This window comes from Salmo salar, chromosome ssa04, assembly GCF_905237065.1.
Source record: "Salmo salar chromosome ssa04, Ssal_v3.1, whole genome shotgun sequence".
NCBI classification, from domain to species: Eukaryota; Metazoa; Chordata; class Actinopteri; order Salmoniformes; family Salmonidae; genus Salmo; species Salmo salar.
The window spans coordinates 8,717,050-8,738,397 of record NC_059445.1 but is presented as its reverse complement, the minus strand read 5'-3'; the positions used below and the strand labels follow the sequence as shown (position 1 = coordinate 8,738,397).

General features: G+C 43.1%; 1 protein-coding gene across 1 annotated transcript; it reads left to right on the top strand.

Moving 5' to 3' along the window:
* Window positions 1–601: 601 nt before the first annotated feature.
* LOC106602241 (CD209 antigen-like protein C) lies at window positions 602–4,472 on the top strand. Its single transcript, XM_014194757.2, has 6 exons — window positions 602–912; window positions 1,077–1,178; window positions 2,054–2,266; window positions 2,387–2,529; window positions 2,602–2,702; window positions 3,898–4,472. The coding sequence occupies exons 1-6, from the start codon at window positions 696–698 to the stop codon at window positions 4,052–4,054; spliced, it is 933 nt and encodes a 310-aa protein (XP_014050232.1). The 5' UTR covers window positions 602–695; the 3' UTR covers window positions 4,055–4,472.
* The last annotated feature ends 16,876 nt before the right edge of the window (window positions 4,473–21,348 follow it).

Here is a 21,348-nt window from a genome sequence, read left to right as displayed (position 1 = left end):
TCTGCTGCATTAATTGACAATGGAAATCAAATTCAATTATTGCTTTTACAATTTCAAGCAGTTCCCTTATTCCACCACTTGGCACTCACTGTTCCTACGGATGGTCATGTCTGTGCGTTAATTCAAGCAAACGTTCATATAAATCTCAGACTTTGCGTGGAAATGGCACTATGCATAGTTTACTAACAGATTTGTGTCTATCTGCGGTTGATGAGGCCTCTGGTGATCATTAACAGAGAACAGGAACAGGTGTCAGAGACAGAGAGCTGGATGGGGTTTTAATATTAAAACAAATATTTGTGGAAAGAAAGTTGTAAATGTCCCGTCTTTCAAGAATCCCTGAGCTCTAAAACAGCAACATTTTCTCTCAGCCTCATGGCAAAATGTGGAGATTAGCTACAAACTGAGCTGCGCCACTGCCACAACAGAAAACCACACACACATTTTTTTGGTTTGAATATATTAATGTAATCACTACTTATCATCATGCTGTGTGTCAAGAGTTGAAGAAGAATAAAATGTCCCAACCTCAACCACCATGTTACTATTTCATCATCTTCCTCTTTCTACATTTCCCTTTTATTCTGGGGATGACATCTTAAACAGTTACTCTCAGACAGAGCGGAGACAGAGACACAGACTCAGAGCAGAGACAGAAACAGACACAGGGTCAACGATAGGACCAGAACCTGAGTATGGACAGAAAACACAGTAAGTTATTGGAGATGTCTGAGGCCATCTATGCTGAGCCAGATATGAACAAGAAGGTCAAGTTAGACAGAGGTTTGATGGAGGAGAGGATTGTGGATATCTACGTCAGTGCAGACACCCTGAGAGACGGTGAGACCAGCACCAAGAGAGAAGAGACAGCAGACACTGCTCCTAATAATGAACCAGGAGACCAGCAGTCAGGTAACACACACACACACGCAGTCACACACACACACGCAAATAAATGACACACACAATATATTAAACAGGTGAGATTATCCTGTAGTACTAGACCTTTATTTGTCCCAATCCTGGGTGATACAGTAAAACACATTACCAAAGATCTTTAATAATTTGTGATTCAGTACATTTTCAGTGGTGGAAGAGACCCTCTGGAGTTGCTGCCATGTGTCTGGGGCTGCTGTGTGTTCTCCTACTGGCTGGGATCATAGGCCTGTCTGTCCAATGTAAGTCTACAGTATATCTATACTAAACAACAATATAAATGCAACACTGAAACATTTCTAAGATTTTACTGCGTTACAGTTCATATCAATCAATTGAAATAAATTCATTAGGCCCTAATCTATGGATGTCACATGACTGGCAGAGGTTCAGCCATGGGTGGACCTTGGAGGGCAAAGGTCCACCCACTTGGCAGCCAGGTTCCAACCACTGGGGAACCAGGCCCAGCCAATCAGAATGAGTTTTTCCCCACAAAAGGGCTTTATTACAGACAGAAATACTCCTCAGCACCCTCCCTCAGACGATCCAACAGGTGAAGAAGCCGGATGTGGAGGTCCTGGGCTGGCGTAGTTACACGTGGTCTCCGGTTGTTAGGCCAGTTGGACGTACTGCCAAATTCTCTAAAATGACATTGGAGGCAGCTTAGGGTAGAGACATGAACATTAATTTATCTGGCAACAGCTCTGGTGGACATTCCTGCAGTCAGCATGCCAGATGCACGTTCCCTCAAAACTTGAAACATCTGTGGCAAAACTACACATTTTAAAGTGGCCTTTTATTGTCTCCAGCACAAGGTGCACCTGTGTAATGATCATGCTGTTTAATCAGCTTCTTGATATGCCACACCTGTCAGGTGGATGGATTATCTTGGCAAAGGATAAATGCTGACTAACAGGGATGTAAACACATTTGAGAGAAATAAGCTTTTTGTTCATATGAAACGTTTCTGGGATCTTTTAATTCATCTCATGAAACATGGGACCAACACTTTACATTTATATTTTTGTACACTGTTTAAATAGTTCTTATAATTCAGATTTAGTAGTTCTGATGTGATCTATTTTAGTGAGCAACTTTTTCTTTATTGTTGTTGCAGACAGCAACGTCTCAAAGAACTCATCTGCAGAGAGAGACCAGCTACAGACCAGCTACAACAACCTGACTAAAGAGAGAAACCAGCTACAGACCAGCTACAACAACCTGACTAAAGAGAGAGACCAGATACAGACCAGTTATAACAACCTGACTAAAGAGAGAGATCAGCTACAGACTGAGAGAGATTTTCTTAGCGGGAGTCTTAACAATTGCAGTGAGTAAACATACAGTAATAAATTGTCATTAACAACACACATCTGATCATGAGTCTATATTCTTACATTAAGTGTCCAGTTTGATAAGTTGAAGGAAATTAATGTTAATCATCTTGTAGAACAAACCTGTCCTGCTGGCTGGCAGAAGTTTGAATCCATGTGGTACTTCCTGTCTACTGAGACTAAAACCTGGAAGGAGAGCAGAAAGGACTGTCTGGAGAGAGGAGCAGACCTGGTGATCATAAACAGTGATGAGGAACAGGTGAGAGAGAGAGAGAGAGACGGTTAGATATGATCAAACATATGAATATATATTTATCTTTCTCAACAACAGAAGTTTCTCATCAACCTCAAGAAGAGAGTCTGGATTGGTCTGACTGACTCTGTTAATGAGGGGACCTGGAAATGGGTGGACGGCACAACACTGACCACAGGGTGAGAGATGATTACTAATCTGTCAATAAGGCTCCTTTCAACCTTTTTCTATACAGGTTATTGTCATTGATGGCATCAGTCAACAAAGTTAACTGTAAGATGAAACATGTCTGTATATTATTTAAGATTGTGATGTCTGACTGTTGTTTACCCTGTAGGTACTGATATTAACCATGATATCTTCCCTGTAGCTCAATTGGTAGAGCATGGTGTTTGCAACGCCAGGGTTGTGGGTTCGAATCCCACGGGGGGCCAGCACAGAAAAATAATGTATGAAATGTAATGTATGCATTCACTACTGTAAGTCGCTCTGGATAAGAGCGTCTGCTAAAATGTAAATCTGACTGTTTTTAACCCTGTAGGTACCGATATTAACCATGACATCTGACTGTTTTTAACCCTGTAGGTACTGCTATTAACCATGATAACTGACTGTTTTAACCCTGTAGGTACTGGTATTAACCATGATATCTGACTGTTGTTAACCCTGTAGGTACTGGTATTAACCATGATATCTGACTGTTGTTAACCCTGTAGGTACTGGTATTAACCATGATATCTGACTGTTTTAACCCTGTAGGTACTGGTATTAACCATGATATCTGACTGTTGTTAACCCTGTAGGTACTGGTATTAACCATGATATCTGACTGTTTTTAACCCTGTAGGTACTGGTATTAACCATGATATCTGACTGTTGTTAACCCTGTAGGTACTGGTATTAACCATGACATCTGACTGTTTTTAACCCTGTAGGTACTGGTATTAACCATGACATCTGACTGTTTTTAACCCTGTAGGTACTGGTATTAACCATGATATCTGACTGTTGTTAACCCTGTAGGTACTGGTATTAACCATGCTATCTGACTGTTTTTAACCCTGTAGGTACTGGTATTAACCATGATATCTGACTGTTTTAACCCTGTAGGTACTGGTATTAACCATGATATCTGACTGTTGTTAACCCTGTAGGTACTGGTATTAACCATGCTATCTGACTGTTTTTATCCCTGTAGGTACTGGTATTAACCATGATGTCTGACTGTTTTTAACCCTGTAGGTACTGGTATTAACCATGCTATCTGACTGTTTTTAACCCTGTAGGTACTGGTATTAACCATGATGTCTGACTGTTTTTAACCCTGTAGGTACTGGTATTAACCATGATATCTGACTGTTTTTAACCCTGTAGGTACTGGTATGACCCACAGCCTGATAGTGGTGGTGGCAAACCAGAAAATGGTGAGGAGGACTGTGTTGAGATACGCACAGATCAGAGTCCTCTGAAGGTGTGGAATGACTTGTCATGTGAGATGAAACTTCACTGGATTTGTGAGAAAGTGCTTTAACATCACCATGACAACATACTGTAGCACGTACAGCAACCTTCAGTGCACACAACTTTCTCTCTCTCTCTCTCTCTCTCTCTCTCTCTCTCTCTCTCTCTCTCTCTCTCTCTCTCTCTCTCTCTCTCTCTCTCTCTCTCTCTCTCTCTCTCTCTCTCTCTCTCTCTCTCTCTCTCTCTCTCTCTCTCTCTCTCTCTCTCTCTCTCTCTCTCTCTCTCTCTCTCTCTCTCTCTCTCTCTCTCTCTCTCTTTCTCTCTTTCTCTCTCTCTCTCTCTCTCTCTCTCTCTCTCTCTCTCTCTCTCTCTCTCTCTCTCTTTCTCTCTTTCTCTCTTTCTCTCTCGCTCTCAAACCCACACACACGCACACGCATGTTTTATTTGTTTGTATTAGCATATTAATAAAAGTCAAACTTATTTCCTGATTATGGTTCCTGTGTCCCAGTAGTTATGTTTCACACATTATCAGACACAACATGAAGTTAGTACTGTGGATTCAACAGAATACATTTAACAATGAAAATGTATAATTTTGCTGTTATAATACCAAACACACACAAACACACTCGTTTACATGTTTGTATGAGCATATTAATACAATTCCTACTTATTTCCTGATTGAAGCTTCCTGTCTACCAATAGGCTAGTTATGTTCCACAAAACATTGTGGAAGTGCGATGATGCGAATCCGAGGTAATGGTGCTAAGCAAAAACCTTTGTCTGATGCATACAAGCCAAGTTAATTTAAAAACAAATCTATTTGCCCTCTTGAGGATCTTGGATCCCATCATTCTGCTAGCTCTGATTAGAAACTCACGGTGGAGTCTGTCGCCAGTAATGTTTGCTCTGAAATGAAGCCTAGCCAGGATGAAGTGACTGCAGCGGCAGGTGTAGTAGAGACTGCCAGCCTTGGCCCTGATCATACCAGACATGATTTTGGACGGGTAGGAGTGAGATTTTGGGAAAAGGTGGATCCCTGCTCTTTGGCCGACCCATATGTTGTGTCAAGCTGGGCATATAACAAACTGGGAACTGTTACATATGTTACATTTTCGAGAAGTGGAATTGTCCAAGGGTGAATGATTCGACTGGTAGCCCCCCAGTGAGTAGGACTGAAGACAGAGATCCAGAGAAGATATGTTTTAGATTTCTTTCATTTATTGTCATGTTCGTTAATTGTACTGCACTGATGGAGCGGAAATCCCAGAAGATTCTGTGTGGTAGCGGCAACAGTGTGAGAGATTTTAGTGCAGAAGATCTACATGGGGTTTTGAGAGAAGGGGTTCAATCCTCTCAGGCCGACGGCCTGATGTAGCATATGATAGGGCCAAAGTAGTGGGATGGGGTGGTGGGTGTGTTGGTGATAGTGCTGTACACAGGTGTAGGATCTTAATTTGATCCCCCTGTTGCACAATAACTTTTCTGCAACGCATTTAGCATGTAGTTTAGTATTGGTAGTCTAGTATTGTTATGTATTTTCAGATACAAATATTCTAATATTCTAATACTCCTATGTATTTCAACCCAGGTCTGACGCATATCCTCCTTTCTCTTCTGCACTGCAGGTGAAGCAGGAAGAGATACATTTTCCTTGATGGGCCTTAAGGGAATGAAAGAGTTTTGGCTCCACCTGCTGACAATTTAAAGTAATGATCTCTCTGCAAAGAGGTGAGTTTATGAAGAAACAGTTTCTCTCTCTGTCGCCCTCTACGGCCAGTCTGTGTCATGGTAACGCTGCACCCTCTACCACTGCGGTGAATCTTTTGTCAGAGGAAAAATCACTGTTACACTCAGCAAAATGGCTGTCACCGGTTGTCCTTTATTCCACTTCTCTCTCTCTTTCTCTCTCTCTCTCTCTTACTGTCTCTCCTTCCATCCATCCTGACCAGCAAAAACTCCAGGCCCCGATAATTGTAATGACAGCACAGAGTTCTTCTGGTCAGGTGGTCAGCAAGTTGAACTCCTGGTACACTGTTGCAAATACATTTTTCTCCCAAACAGACAGACATTGATGTATCTATAATATGTGACCCATGTGGAGTCAAACCTACAACCCTGGTGTTGTAACACTACAGACCCTGGTGTTGTAACACTACAGACCCTGGTGTTGTAACACTACAGACCCTGGTGTTTTAACACTACAGACCCTGGTGTTGTAACACTACAGACCCTGGTGTTGTAACACTACAGACCCTGGTGTTGTAACACTACAGACCCTGGTGTTGTAACACTACAGACCCTGGTGTTTTAACACTACAGACCCTGGTGTTGTAACACTACAGACCCTGGTGTTGTAAAACTACGCACCCTGGTGTTGTAACGCTACAGACCCTGCTGTTGTAACGCTACAGACCCTGCTGTTGTAACACTACAGACCCTGGTGTTTTAACACCACAACCCTGGTGTTGTAACGCTACAGACCCTGGTGTTGTAACACTAAAGACCCTGGTGTTTTAACACTACAGACCCTGGTGTTGTAACACTACAGACCCTGGTGTTGTAACACTACAGACCCTGGTGTTGTAACACTACAGACCCTGGTGTTGTAACACTACAGACCCTGGTGTTTTAACACTACAGACCCTGGTGTTGTAACACTACAGACCCTGGTGTTGTAAAACTACGCACCCTGGTGTTGTAACGCTACAGACCCTGCTGTTGTAACGCTACAGACCCTGCTGTTGTAACACTACAGACCCTGGTGTTTTAACACCACAACCCTGGTGTTGTAACGCTACAGACCCTGGTGTTGTAACACTACAGACCCTGCTGTTGAAACACTACAGACCCTGGTGTTTTAACACCACAACCCTGGTGTTGTAACGCTACAGACCCTGCTGTTGTAACGCTACAGACCCGGCTGTTGAAACACTACAGACCCTGGTTTATCCAACTGAGCAATTGGAAGCTCCTTCTATAACCTCTCCCTCTCTAGTGTCTAGCTAAGTTTTCCTGACCTGTCCGCTTCCTGTGTGGGTTGGAATGCAGATCCGTTTCCTGAGAAAGAAAGAAAGAAAGAAAGAAAGAAAGAAAGAAAGAAAGAAAGAAAGAAAGAAAGAAAGAAAGAAAGAAAGAAAAAAAAGAAAACCAGGACCAGGAGACCTCAAGGCTAGAGAAACATTTGTCTGACTTCATCTTATCCACTTTCCCCCTCTTACCATGAACTCGGGCACAATCAGACACTTATACCTGTTGAACATGCTTCAGTGAAGGGCTAGAATTCCTCACATAGTCTCACAGCCCAAAGTATTTAGATTTCTGTTCTATCGTTGGAAAGCTGAACAGGCACAATTCAAGAGTTGAACCATTCATACAATTCTATACAATCTAGCTCTATGTCTAAAGTGAGGTGAGTGGGGGCACCTGTTTTATTATTGACAAAAGTGGGGGCACATATAGACTGCGGTCCAGTGGAGGCTGCTGAGGAGAGGGCGGCTCATAATAATGGTTGGAATGGTATACATATCAACCATATTTAAACCACGTCATTGATGTGTTTGATACCATTCCATTGACTCCATTCCATCCGTTATTATCAGCCGTCCTCCCCTCAGCAGCCTTCCAGCCTCCACTGCTGTGCACACACACACTTATGTACAAGTCACACAAACACACACACACATACACTCGCCTCTTCATGCCTCCTACTGCTGTAGAGGCATGTGTGGAATACACTCAAAAACATTTGACAAGCGAAGATGAGCGCATCACCGTCCCATCCAATGTGTATACCATCAGCCAGCTGCCTCCGTCACAAGCAACATGCAGCCTGCGGCCCCTCCTCTCTCCCCCTGACTCTCTGTCTCCAGTATTTCCTGCTGATGCTGCTGTGGCAACCGTATCCAAGGAAAACAGTCCTTTCCTGGCCGTCTGCTGGAGGCGACCAATGCCAGCACAGCCGGTGTCCAGCGTCAGTGTTGTTTCATCCAGGGAGCTCTCGTCATCACCAAGTCCCAGACACTAGCCCCAGACACTACAGCCAATAAACTACAGGAGGAGACTACAGGGGTGTTCACTAGGAACCAAACAGAGCCATACAGTACGAAACAGAACCAAATGGGGAGGGACATAGATATATTAGTCCAATAGAAAATCTTGTTTTCGTTGCAAAACATTTTCCGTTTGGAGTAAACTATTTACGTTGCAAAACGTTTTGGACTAATGATTACGGATTCTTACGGATTTGTCAACATCCATTGCGATATGCTGCTACAAGACATACTGAATGGGATGCTTCAGCAGAAAGCCCCATATGTACTGTAAGCCAAGGAGGGCAGTGACTTCCAGGACAGTGAATGCAGAGACCTTTACCCTATCAGTCCCACGCCAGAATCTGCATTTTTGAGGGCTTGCACAACCCTCATGTTTAGTGTTTCACCATTTCCTTTTCAGAGGAGACACTTTTATTCAAAACATCTTACCTGACAGTGAATGCATAGACTTTTAAGTGCATTTCATCCCTGCGGGGGTCGAACCCACAGCCCTGCAGATGCTCAGCCACACAATACCTTATACTGTAATGTTTAACAGACCATGTAACCCACAACCCCTCAAAGCACACTTACAGCCCCTGACTGTACATTTTCTCTTTCGGATGGGCCTCTATAAAACCGATGTCACGTCCTGACCAGCAGAGGGAGTAATTGTATTAGTATTTGGTCAGGACGTGGCAGAAGGGTTTGTGTTTTGTATGGTTTTCTAGTTTGTCTATTGCTGTGTGGTCTGTGTGGCTCCCGATCAGGAACAGCTGTACGTCGTTGTTTCTGATTGGGAGTCATATGTTAGTTGCTTGTTTTCACCTGGGATTTATTTAATAAATTAATCAAGATGAGCATCCACATTCCTGCTGCGTTTTGGTCGTCTCTACCCAACGACACCCGTGACAACCGAGTTTATCTCCTGCATGTGTAACTCTGCTCTGCTTTAGGTTCTGAGACTGAGACAGGGTGTTCTTTGTGAATCAGTTGACCTTTGAAAACAAACAGTCAGTCCGTCTCAAGAGATGGAGTCCAGGGTTGGATGTCAATGAAGTCAAATATTGCCAATAGCTTTGTGTGTGTATGTGTGCGTTTGTGTGTGTGTGTGTGTGTGTGTGTGTGTGTGTGTGTGTGTGTGTGTGTGTGTGTGTGTGTGTGTGTCTGTGAGTGAGTCAGTGCGTGCAGTGTATGTCTGCACGCCACTCTCTTGCCCAGGGGCCTGTGTCTGCATGCTTCTGTGAGAGCCAGTTAACACAAATAGAGGCCAGCTGTTGCCACAAAGCTTTGCCCAAACCCATGTAGAATACGTGCCTTGGATGCATGTTCAGCTCTCAGAACAGGACATTAACTGCATTGTGCTTAAAGAAGTGTTAAATGCTATGTCATACAATGTTGATTAGTGTGTAAGTACAATAATAACACACTCGGATGATAAAATCTATTTTATTCGTGTCCAGCCGAACTCGTTTACCCTTGAACACAAGAGCATGTGTGCGCACACACGCACGCATGCACGCACGCACGCACACACACACACACACACACACACACCACACACACAAATATACTATACACATATTTTCTTGTGTCCACAGAGCATGATAACACAGGAACGAGACCCATCCTAGTTGCTGCAGTGTGTCTTGGGCTGCTGTGTGTTCTACTGAACGGGATAATTGGCCTGTCTGTCTACTGTAAGTCTTAAGTTATCATTTCTACAAATCACCAGCAGGTTTGTGATTATCTCCATTAGCTATACTTTTCGGTTGTTGTGACAGATGATGGGGTCTCTAAGAGCTTCTTAGCCTATAAGACCAACTCATCTGCAGAGAGAGACCAGCTACAGACCAGCTACAACAACCTGAATAAAGAGAGAGACCAATTACAGACCAGTTACAACACCCTGACTGAAGAGAGAGACCAGCTACAGACCGGTTACAACAGCCTGACTAAAGACTAAAGAGAGAGACCAGCTAAAGACCAGTTACAACACCCTGACTGAAGAGAGAGAGACCAGCTACAGACCAGTTACAACAGCCTGACTAAAGACTAAAGAGAGAGACCAGCTACAGATTGAGAGAGATTTTTTTAGGAGCCTATCACAATAATTAAAACATAGATTCCAAAAAAACGACACTATTTATTTATCCTTACCACAAGTAAACTGCATTAAAAATGAGTAAATATACTTTCCAAAATGATTTGTAATCCAACAATAACACAGACATTTTGCCAAGGCAGAGATGTGTGCCCGAGACCGAGACGCGAGTGGACAGAAGTGTACACATGAATTCAGTTCAGGACTTGTGTAGGCCTAACGAATGACTATCTCTGAATGTCATTCAGAACACTGTTTGGTGTTTTGTAACTGATGTCTCTTTGCATGTATCAACTGGATGCAGGAAATATTTTAGTAGACTAGCCGAGTTGGAATAGTAGGCTAATTGAAGTCTGGACACTGACTGTAGGCCTCACATGTAGCCAATTATAATATGAATTGTAGTCTGGACACTGACTGTAGGCCTCACATGTAGTCTATTATAATATTAACTGAAGTCTGGACACTGACTGTAGGCCTCACATGTAGCCTATTATAATAGTAACTGTAGTCTGGACACTGACTGTAGGCCTCACATGTAGCCTTATAATATTAACTCCTGCAGAATTAAGTGTTCCTCACAGCAAAAAAGTATAGACCAAATGTTAATTTTGCCTTGGGAACAGGACTGAATAAATATTTATTTATTTTAGCATCTTCAGAGAATGCAAATACATGCTTTGGGACCTGTTGTGTACACTAAACGTGCAATTTCTTTCAGCAACATAACAGCTGACAGTATTTCATTTTCAACCACATAAAATATGTATCCATGTGTCATGTCCTGACCAGCAGAGGGAGTAATTGTATTATATTTGGTCAGGACGTGGCAGAGGGGTATTTGTTTTATGTGGTTCGGGGTGGTGGTTTGTTTAGTAGGGTATTTGATTTATGTATTCCGGGGGTTTTTGGGCACTGTTCTATGTTAGTGTATTTCTATGTTTTGTTAATTGGGGTTGGACTCTCAATTGGAGGCAGGTGTTTTTTAGTTGCCTCTGATTGAGAGTCCTATATATAGGTATGTGTTTTGTTTTGTAGTTTGTGGGAGATTGTTCTGTGTATAGCCTTGTGCCTTACCAGCCTGTATATAGTCGTTGTGTTATTCTTTGTGTACGTGTTTATTTTTGGTTCTCCTTCTTAACCAAATAAAAGAAGATGAGTGCACATATTCTTGCTGCGTTTTGGTCCACTTTATCTGACGACAACCGTTACACCATGATGAACTGATATACTATTGGAAAGCTGCATGTATCTAACTACAGACAAGTTGACTCACAAAATGTATCTAATTTCTGTTACACTCTATAACGTCAAGTCATGACAGAAGAGAAGCTGAATGTATCTAATTATAGACAAGTTGACTAACAAAATGTATCTAATTTATGTTACACTCTAGAACATCAAGTCATGACAGAAGAGAAGCTGAATGTATCTAATTATAGACAAGTTGACTAACAAAATGTATCTAATTTATGTTACACTCTAGAACATCAAGTCATGACAGAAGAGAAGCTGAATGTATCTAATTATAGACAAGTTGACTAACAAAATGTATCTAATTTATGTTACACTCTAGAACATCAAGTCATGACAGAAGAGAAGCTGCATGTATCTAATTATAGACAAGTTGACTAACAAAATGTATCTAATTTATGTTACACTCTAGAACATCAAGTCATGACAGAAGAGAAGCTGAATGTATCTAATTATAGACAAGTTGACTAACAAAATGTATCTAATTTATGTTACACTCTAGAACATCAAGTCATGACAGAAGAGAAGCTGCATGTATCTAATTATAGACAAGTTGACTAACAAATAGCCTACTATGTTGAAAGTAATGATATCTAAATGAGGCTTAAAAATATGTAATTTTTTCACACCACCTGTCGTTACGCTGTCCCTGAGTAAGGTGTGCAGTTAGCCTATGCATGAGCCTTTTGAAGTAATTGTTTGACAATAAGATGAAAACATGACTGGTTGTTGTTTATGCCACATTAACAGGTAGTCAAATACATTTGAAAAGTTAAATCTTTACTATTAGGCCCATAGAGATCCTATTAAATGAATAGGGATTCTAATTCTAGATATAGTTCTGTCGCAAGGCCAATAAAATAAACAATTGTGGCGGTCGCCGGAATAAATTAAATCACTAGTGAAAAAAAATGAGAGAAGGCACCGATGCCCAGCATGAGAACTCAACACATTGTTTAGATGAATGGCCATATAAACTCAGTGGCCAGTTTATTAGGTGGACCACCTTGTTCCTGAAAATAGTTCGCTCCTACAGACATTGTGTCAGGTGGCGATGGGTTGCTATATAAATCAGGCAGACAGGCATCGAGGCATTCAGTTACTGTTCGACTGAACATTAGAATGGGTAAAACAAGCTACCTAAACAACTTTAAGCGTGGTATGATCGTCAGTGCCAGGTGCCGTTTCCAGTACGTCAGAAATGGCCGGCCAACTGTGTGACAAACTAAAAATATCCAGACAGCGGAAGTCCTGTGGGCGAAAACAGCATGTTGATAAGAAAGGTCAAAAGAGATTGGCAGGAATCGTGCTAAGACGAGGCCCACAAACAGGCAAATAATGGCACGTTTCAACAGAAGTGTGTGGAACAGTATCTCAGAATGCACAACGCGTCGGTCCTTGTCATGGATGGACTATAGTAGCAGACGACCACACCAGGTTCCACTCCTATTAGTGAATAGGCACGCGATCACCAACACTGGACAATGGAGGAGTGGAAAAACATTGCCTGGTCCGATGAATTCCAGTTCCTGTTGCGTCATGCTGATGACAGTGTCAGGATTTGGCGTAAACAGCATGAGTCCATTGCAACATCCTGCCTGGTGTCAACGGTACAGGCTGGTGGCGGTGGTGTAATGGTGTGGGGAATGTTTTCCTAGCACATGATAGGCCCTTTAACCTCTATGGGCTAGGTGGGACGCAAGCGTCCCACCCGTGGTGCACTCCATCAACAGCAGGTGCATTTCAAGAGAGGCAAATTTGAATCCAAATAAATGGGCCTTCCCTGTAGCTCAGTTGGTAGAGCATGGTGTTTGCAACACCAGGGTTGTGGGTTCGATTCCCACGGGGGGCCAGCACAGAAAAAAATAAAAATGTATGAAATGTATGCATTCACTACTGTAAGTCGTTCTGGATAAGAGTGTCTGCTAAATGACGTAAATGTCAAAGTTCAAACTTTTCAAACATACAACTATTTTACACCCTTTGAAAGATAAACATCTCCTTAATCTAACCACGTTTTACGATTTCAAAAAGGTTTTACGGCGAAAGCATAAATTTAGAGTATGTTAGGACAGTACATTTACAAGAGTTGTGTGTAATGTTTTGTCAATTCAAAGACAGGGTCACCAAAACCATAAAACCAGCTAAAATGATGCACTAACCTTTTACAATCTCCATCAGATGACACTCCTAGGACATTATGTTAGACAATGCATGCATTTTTAGTTCTATCAAGTTCATATTTATATCCAAAAACAGCGTTTTACTATGGCATTGATGTTGAGGAAATCGTTTCCCTCCAATAACCGGCAGTCAAGTCAGCACCACAAATTAAATAATTAAAATTAGAAAACATTGGTAAAATATTATATTGTCATTTAAAGAATTATAGATTTACATCTCTTGAACGCAATCAACTTGCCAGATTTAAAAATAACCTTAATGGGAAATCACACTTTGCAATAATCTGAGCACTGCGCCCAGAAAAATACGCGTTGCGATACAGACTAGCCGTCATATTGGGGAGATCTAAAATCGAAAATACTATGTAAATAATCCATTACCTTTGATTCTCTTCATCAGATGTCACTTCCAGGTATCACAGGTCCATAACGAATGTAGTTTTGTTAAAAAAAACTCATCATTTATGTCCAAAAATCTCCGTCTTGTTAGCACATGATCTAAGCCCGCCGGACTTCACTTCATGAACGAGGGGAAAAAATATATTTACGTTCGTTCAAACATGTCAAACGTTGTATAGCATAAATCATTAGGGCCTTTTTTAACCAGAACATGAATAATATTCAAGGTGGACGAATGCATTCTCTTTTATAACGTATTGGAACGAGGGTACCCAACATGAACTCGCGCCAGGTGTCTAATGGGCCATCATCGTTCCATGGCTCTTGTTCGGTCAGATCTCCCTCCAGAAGACTCAAAACACTTTGTAAAGGCTGGTGACATCTAGTGGAAGCAATAGGAAGTGCCAAAATATTCCTCAGCCCCTGTGTTTTTCAATGACATAGGTTTAAAGGTAATACAACACATCAGGTATCCACTTCCTGTCAGAAAATGTCTCAGGGTTTTGCCTGCCAAATGAGTTCTGTTATACTCACAGACACCATTCAAACAGTTTTAGAAACTTTAGGGTGTTTTCTATCCATATATAATAAGTATATGCATATTCTAGTTACTGGGTAGGATTAGTAACCAGATTAAATCGGGTACATTTTTTTTATCCAGCCGTGCAAATACTGCCCCCTAGCCCTAACAGGTTAAAACCAATTGATTGACATTTGAATGCCATACCGTACCTGTAGCTGTTCTGGAGGCAAAGGGGGGTGCGACCTGGTACTAGATTGGTGTACCTAATAAACTATCCACTGAGTGTATATGCGTCTCACAGAAGAGAGCCACACCTTCTCACAGAAGAGAGCCACACCCTCTCACAGAAGAGAGCCACACCTTCTCACAGAAGAGTGACACACCTCACACAAAAGAGCCACATCTTCTGGAGACGAGATGTTCCCAAGGAATCCTGTGGTCACTGACACCAAGAGAGGTGTAACGACTGATGAAACTTGAATCAAATAAATGAATGTTACTGTGTGAATTACATGGTCATGTTTGGTTTGTTTCAGGAGCTGATAAAGAGCTGCATATTTTGATATATCTTATTGCATTGTATGTTTTCTGGTTGATGTATTTTAAAGTGACTGGATTGAAATTGTATGTTGGGTTGACTGGTTATCAGGAACATCCCTGTTGTTTGGTCATAACATTCAAACTGAGTTGATTACATTAGAATCTGATTGTGTTGTTCCTGCCTATTGTTTTAACTAACGAAATGCAGAGAAATGTTAACCTCACTAGGGTAGGGGGCACTATTTTCACCTCCGGATGAAAAGCGTGCCCAAAGTAAACTGCCTGTTACTCAGGCCCAGACGCTAGGATATGCATATAATTGGTAGATTTGGATAGGAAACACTCTAAAGTGTCCAAAACTGTTACAATAATGTCTGTGAGTATAATAGAACTGATATGGCAGGCGAAAACCTGAGAAAAATCCATCCAGGAAGTGGGATTTTTTTTAACGTTTGTAGTTTTATATTGAATACAGTATCCCATGACTTAGGACTCAAATTGCACTTCCTATGGCTTCCACTAGATGTCAACAGTCTTTAGAAATTGTTTCAGGCTTGTATTCTGAAAAATGAGGGAGTAAGACCACTCTGAGTGAGTGGACCCTGGGAAGTCCCCAGACCTGTTTGCTGCGCACGACCGAGAGTGCGCCTTTCTTGTTTTTCTTTTATATTGATGAAGCTATTGTCCGGTTGAATATTATTGATTATTATGACTAAAAATAACCTGAGGCTTGATTATAAACATCGTTTGACATGTTTCTACGAACTTTACTGATACTATTTGGATTTTTCGTCTACCTGTTGTCACTGCCTTTGAGCCGTTGGATTACTGAACAAAACACGCCAACAAAACTGAGGTTTTTGGATATAAAGAGGGATTTTATCGAACAAAATGAACATTTATTGTGTAACTGGGAGTCTTGTGTGTGCAACCATATGAAGATCATCAAAGGTAAGTGATACATTTTATTGCTATTTATGACTTTTGTGACTAATCTACTAGGCTGGTAACTGAATGTAATGTTTTGTGTGCTGGGCACTGTCCTCAGATAATCGCATGGTATGATTTTGCCATAAGGCCTTTTTGAAATCTGACACAGCGGCTGGATTAACAAGAATTTAAGCTTTATTTTGATGTATAACACATATTTTCAAGAATGTTAAATATTTGAATTGAGTATTTTTGAATTTCGCACTTTGCAATTTCACTGGATGTTGGCCAGGTGGGACACTACCGTCCCACGTACCCTAGAGAGCTTTTAACTCAGGTTGTGGGTGAGTTTTGCTTGAATTTGGTTAAAAGGGCAGTGAATTCAGTCATACTTTGAGAAGTTGTTAGCAAGCTCCTGTGTGTGTCAAACACATCGTTTTGTCTCTTACAGATTGTTCTGAACTGAAGAAGCGTGTAACCACGTAAAGTATTTACTTGATAGTAATTTACTCCGTGTAGTCTATAATGTGTCATGTATTTAATGTACGTTGGAATGGTTTGAGTTTCCGTTATTTTGTGACTAATACATCCTTTTAGTTGAATTGAGTAAATGCATTCCTCGTTTTCCAGAGTAATTGTGATTGACTATACATTGTTCATTTAGTAGGTCTATTGATCGACGTTATTTACAGTATACAAAGCACATGCTTGGGATCCACCTTGACGTCCCTGAGCTGATTGCCTCAATAAATTAATGCTAGAACATTGGTTGCTAGAATTAGTTATTTATACATTAATAATTGCATAACGGTGCAAGTTAGACACAGTTTCATTACGGTCATACTGAGAGGTGATGTAAGGCTTGCTACATTGACTAGATCCTCCAGAAACGAACAGGTCTTGTTGCATTTATTCACATAATAGTTGAGTCAGATTGATGAACGGATGAACAGAGTTTATTATTATATTTAACATCCTGTTCATTCAGGAGGCTTACCAATTGCAGTGAGTAAAGCTACAGGAATACATTTTCATGTCAATAATCACACACACCTGATCATAAGTCTGTATTCTTTCATTAAGTGTCCAGTGTGGTAAGTTTAACCTGTTTAGGATAGGGGGCAGTATTTTCACGGCCGGATAAAAAACGTACCTGATTTAATCTGGTTATTACTCCTGCCCAGAAACTAGAATATGCATATAATTGTTTGATTTGGATAGAAAACATCCTAAAGTTTCTAAAACTGTTTGAATGGTGTCTGTGAGTATAACAGAACTCATATGGCAGGCCAAAACATGAGAAGATTCTAAACAGGAAGTGCCCTCTCTGACCATTTCTTGGCCTTCTATACCCTCTTTATCGAAAACAGAGGATCTCTGCTGTAACGTGACATTTTCTAAGACTCCCATAGGCTCTCAGAAGGCGCCAGAACGTTGAATGATGACTCTGCAGTCCCTGGCTGAAAAACAGTAGCGCATTTGGATAGTGGTCGATCTGAGAACAATGAAACGGGTGTGCGTGTGCACGTGAAGAGTCCATTTTACATTTTCAGTCTTTGAACGAAAACAACGTAGCCCGGTCGGAACATTATCGCTATTTTACGAGAAAAATCGCATAAAAATTGATTTTAAAATGACATCAAATTGATCAGAAATACAGTGTAGACATTGTTAATATTGTAAATGACTATTGTAGCTGGAAACGGATGATTTTTTTATGGAATATCTACATAGGCATACAGAGTCCCATTATCAGCAAGCATCACTCCTGTGTTCCAATGGCACGTTGTGTAGCTAATCCAAGTTTATCATTTTAAAAGGCTAATTGATCATTAGAAAACCCTTTTGAAATTATGTTAGACCAGTTCAGTATCTGGAGCATCATAATTTGGGGCCTCAAATACAGGCTCAAAATGGCCAGAAACAAAGAACTTTCTTCTAAACTCGTCAGTCTATTCTTGTTCTGAGACATGAAGGCTATTCCATGCTCGAAATTACCAAGAAACTAATGATCTCATACAACGCTGTGGACTACTCCCTTCACAAAACAGCGCAAACTGGTGGGAGGCCAAGGTGCACAACTGAACAAGAGGACAAGTACATTAGAGTGTCTAGTTTAAGAAACAGATGCCTCACATGTCCTCAACTAGCAACTTCATTAAATAGTACCCGCAAAACACCAGTCTCAACGTCAAAATTTAAGAGTCGACTCCGGGATGCTGGCCTTCTATATTGCCAAAGCAAGTGAAATGGATAAACAAGGAAGCTACAATCATTTCCTGATTGTAGCTTCCTGTGTCCCAGTAGTTGCTGTATGTTTCACACATCATCAGATTCAACATGAAGTCAGTACAACAGACTCAACAGAAATTTATAGTTTTCCTGTTATAATACCAAAACACACACACTCGTTTATGTTTTTGCATGAGCATCTTAATAAAATTCCCACTTAGTTTCTGGTTGTAGCTTCCTGTCTACCAGTAGGCTAGTTTTGTTTAACAAAACATTGTTGAAGTGCGATGATGTGAAACCTATACAACAAACCTTTGACTCCTGAATACTGGCCAAGTAAATATAGGCATATATCTACTTGCTCTCTTGATCTGTCACGGGTGTCGTAATGTAGAGACCAAGGCGCAGCGGGTTGCGTGCTCATAATTATATTTATTATAGCGAACACGGAAAAACAATAAACAAAGAACGACAGCTAACAGATTTGCAGGCTAAACAACAGCAGTGCAAATACAACTACCCACAATCAACCAGGTGAAAACAAGCTCCCTAAATATTACTCTCAATCAGGAACAATGATGAACAGCTGTTCCTGATCGAGAGCCACACAGACCAACAAAGAAATACACAAAGTAAAAAAACCTAGAATACCAAAACAAGAACATACACCAAAAACCCCAGAACACATAAATACAACACCCCTCTACATACACATAACCCCCGAACCACATAAAACAAATACCCTCTGCCACGTCCTGACCAAACTACAATAACAAATAATCCCTATTACTGGTCAGGACGTGACATTACCCCCCCAAAGGTGCAGACCCCGTATGCACCTCAACAAAACCCCCAAAAATAAACCCCTAACAAAAGGGAGGGAAGGTAGGGTGGCTGCCGTCAACGACGGCTCCTGTGCTACACCCCCCCTCCCCAAACCTCCTACAGTGGAGGTGGCTTAGGCTCGGGCCTAAAACCACCCCCTGACCCGTCCACTCCTCCCAAATACCTTGGCCTGACTTGTGTCCCTGTAGACCCTGGACTGTAGGGCGACTCACTCGGTCCCGGACCGTAGGCAAACTCATTAGGTTCCGGACCGTAGGCAGACTCACTCGGTTCCGAGCCGTAGGCAGACTCACTCGGTTCCGGACCGTAGGCAGACTCACTCGGTTCCGAGCCGTAGGCAGACTCACTCGGTTCCGGACCGTAGGCAGACTCACTCGGTTCCGGACCGTAGGCAGACTCACTCGGCTCCGGACCGTAGGCAGACTCACTCGGCTCCGGACCGTAGGCAGACTCACTCGGCTCCGGACCGTAGGCAGACTCACTCGGCTCCGGACCGTAGGCAGACTCACTCGGCTCCGGACAGTAGGCAGACTCACTCGGTTCCGGACCGTAGGCAGACTCACTCGGTTCCGGACCGTAGGCAGACTCACTCGGTTCCGGACCGTAGGCAGACTCACTCGGCTCCGGACCGTAGGCAGACTCACTCGGCTCCGGACCGTAGGCCGTCTCACTCGGCTCCGGACCGTAGGCCGACTCACTCGGCTCCGGACCGTAGGCCGACTCACTCGGCTCCGGACCGTAGGCCGTCTCACTCGGTTCCGGACCGTAGGCAGACTCACTCGGCTCCGGACCGTAGGCCGTCTCACTCGGTTCCGGACCGTAGGCCGTCTTACTCGGTTCCGGACCGTAGGCCGTCTCACTCGGTTCCGGACCGTAGGCCGTCTCACTCGGTTCCGGACTATACACTGTTGTCGGATACTCTGGACGGGGTACTGTTGCCGGATACTCTGGACGGGGCACTGTCGCCGGACACTCTGGACGGGGCACTGTCGTCGGAAGCTCGTGACTGAGCTGACGCACTGCAAGCCTAGTGCGTGGGGCTGGTAGTGGAGGTACCAGACTGGAGACACGCACTTTAAGGCTAGTGCGAGGAGCGGGCACAAGACATACTGGACTGGGCTGATGCACTGGAAGCCTAGTGCGTGGGGCTGGTAGTGGAGGTACCAGACTGGAGACATGCACTTTAAGGCTAGTGCGAGGAGCGGGCACAAGACATACTGGACTGGGCTGATGCACTGGAAGCCTAGTGCGTGGTGCTGGTATTGGAGGTATCAGACTGGAGACACACACTTTAAGGCAAGTGCGAGGAGCGGGCACAGGACATACTGGACTGGGCTAATGCACTGGAAGCCTAGTGCGTGGTGCTGGTACTGGAGGTATCAGACTGGAGACACGCACTTCAAGGCTAGTTTGAGGAGCGGGAACAGGCTGAATAGGATTGGGCTGACGTACTGGAGGCATGGTGCGTGGTACCTGTACTGGATATACCGGGCCATGGAGACGCACTGGTGGTCTCGATCGCACCTCCTGCACAACCCGTCCTGGCTGGATGGAACTAGTAGCCCTGCACAAGCGAAGTGCTGGCACAGGGTGAACTGGGCTGTGCAGGCGCCTGATGGTTGCCGTGCGTAGAGCGGGCGTAGGGTAGCCTGGACCTAGGAGGCGCACCGGTGACCAGATGCGCTGCGCAGGCATCCTCCTACCAGGCTGGATGCCCACTCTAGCACGGCACTTGCGAGGGGCTGGGATCACTCGCACCGGACTGTGCCTGCGTATGGGCGAGATCGTGTGCACTTTAGCATACCTCGACGCTCTCCACTCCATATGTTTCCCATAAGAAACACGGGGAGCTGGCTTAGGGCTCACCCTTGGCCCAGCCAAACTACCCGTGTGCCCCCCCCCAAAAAATTATTGGGGTTGCCTCTCCGGCTTCCCCATCGGCGCGTACAATGCCTCATACCGGCGCCGTTCCGCCTTGGCTGCCTCTATTTCCTCCAGTGGGCGACAGTATTCCCCAGCCTGATGCCAAGGTCCAGCCCCGTCCAGAATTTCCTCCCATGTCCAGGTTTCCAGATAGTCCATATAATTCTTCTCCTGCTGCTCCTTTCCCCGCTGCTTGGTCCGTGGTTGGTGGGTAGTTCTGTCACGGGTGTCGTAATGTAGAGACCAAGGCGCAGCGGGTTGCGTGCTCATAATTATATTTATTATAGCGAACACGGAAAAACAATAAACAAAGAACGACAGCTAACAGATTTGCAGGCTAAACAACAGCAGTGCAAATACAACTACCCACAATCAACCAGGTGAAAACAAGCTCCC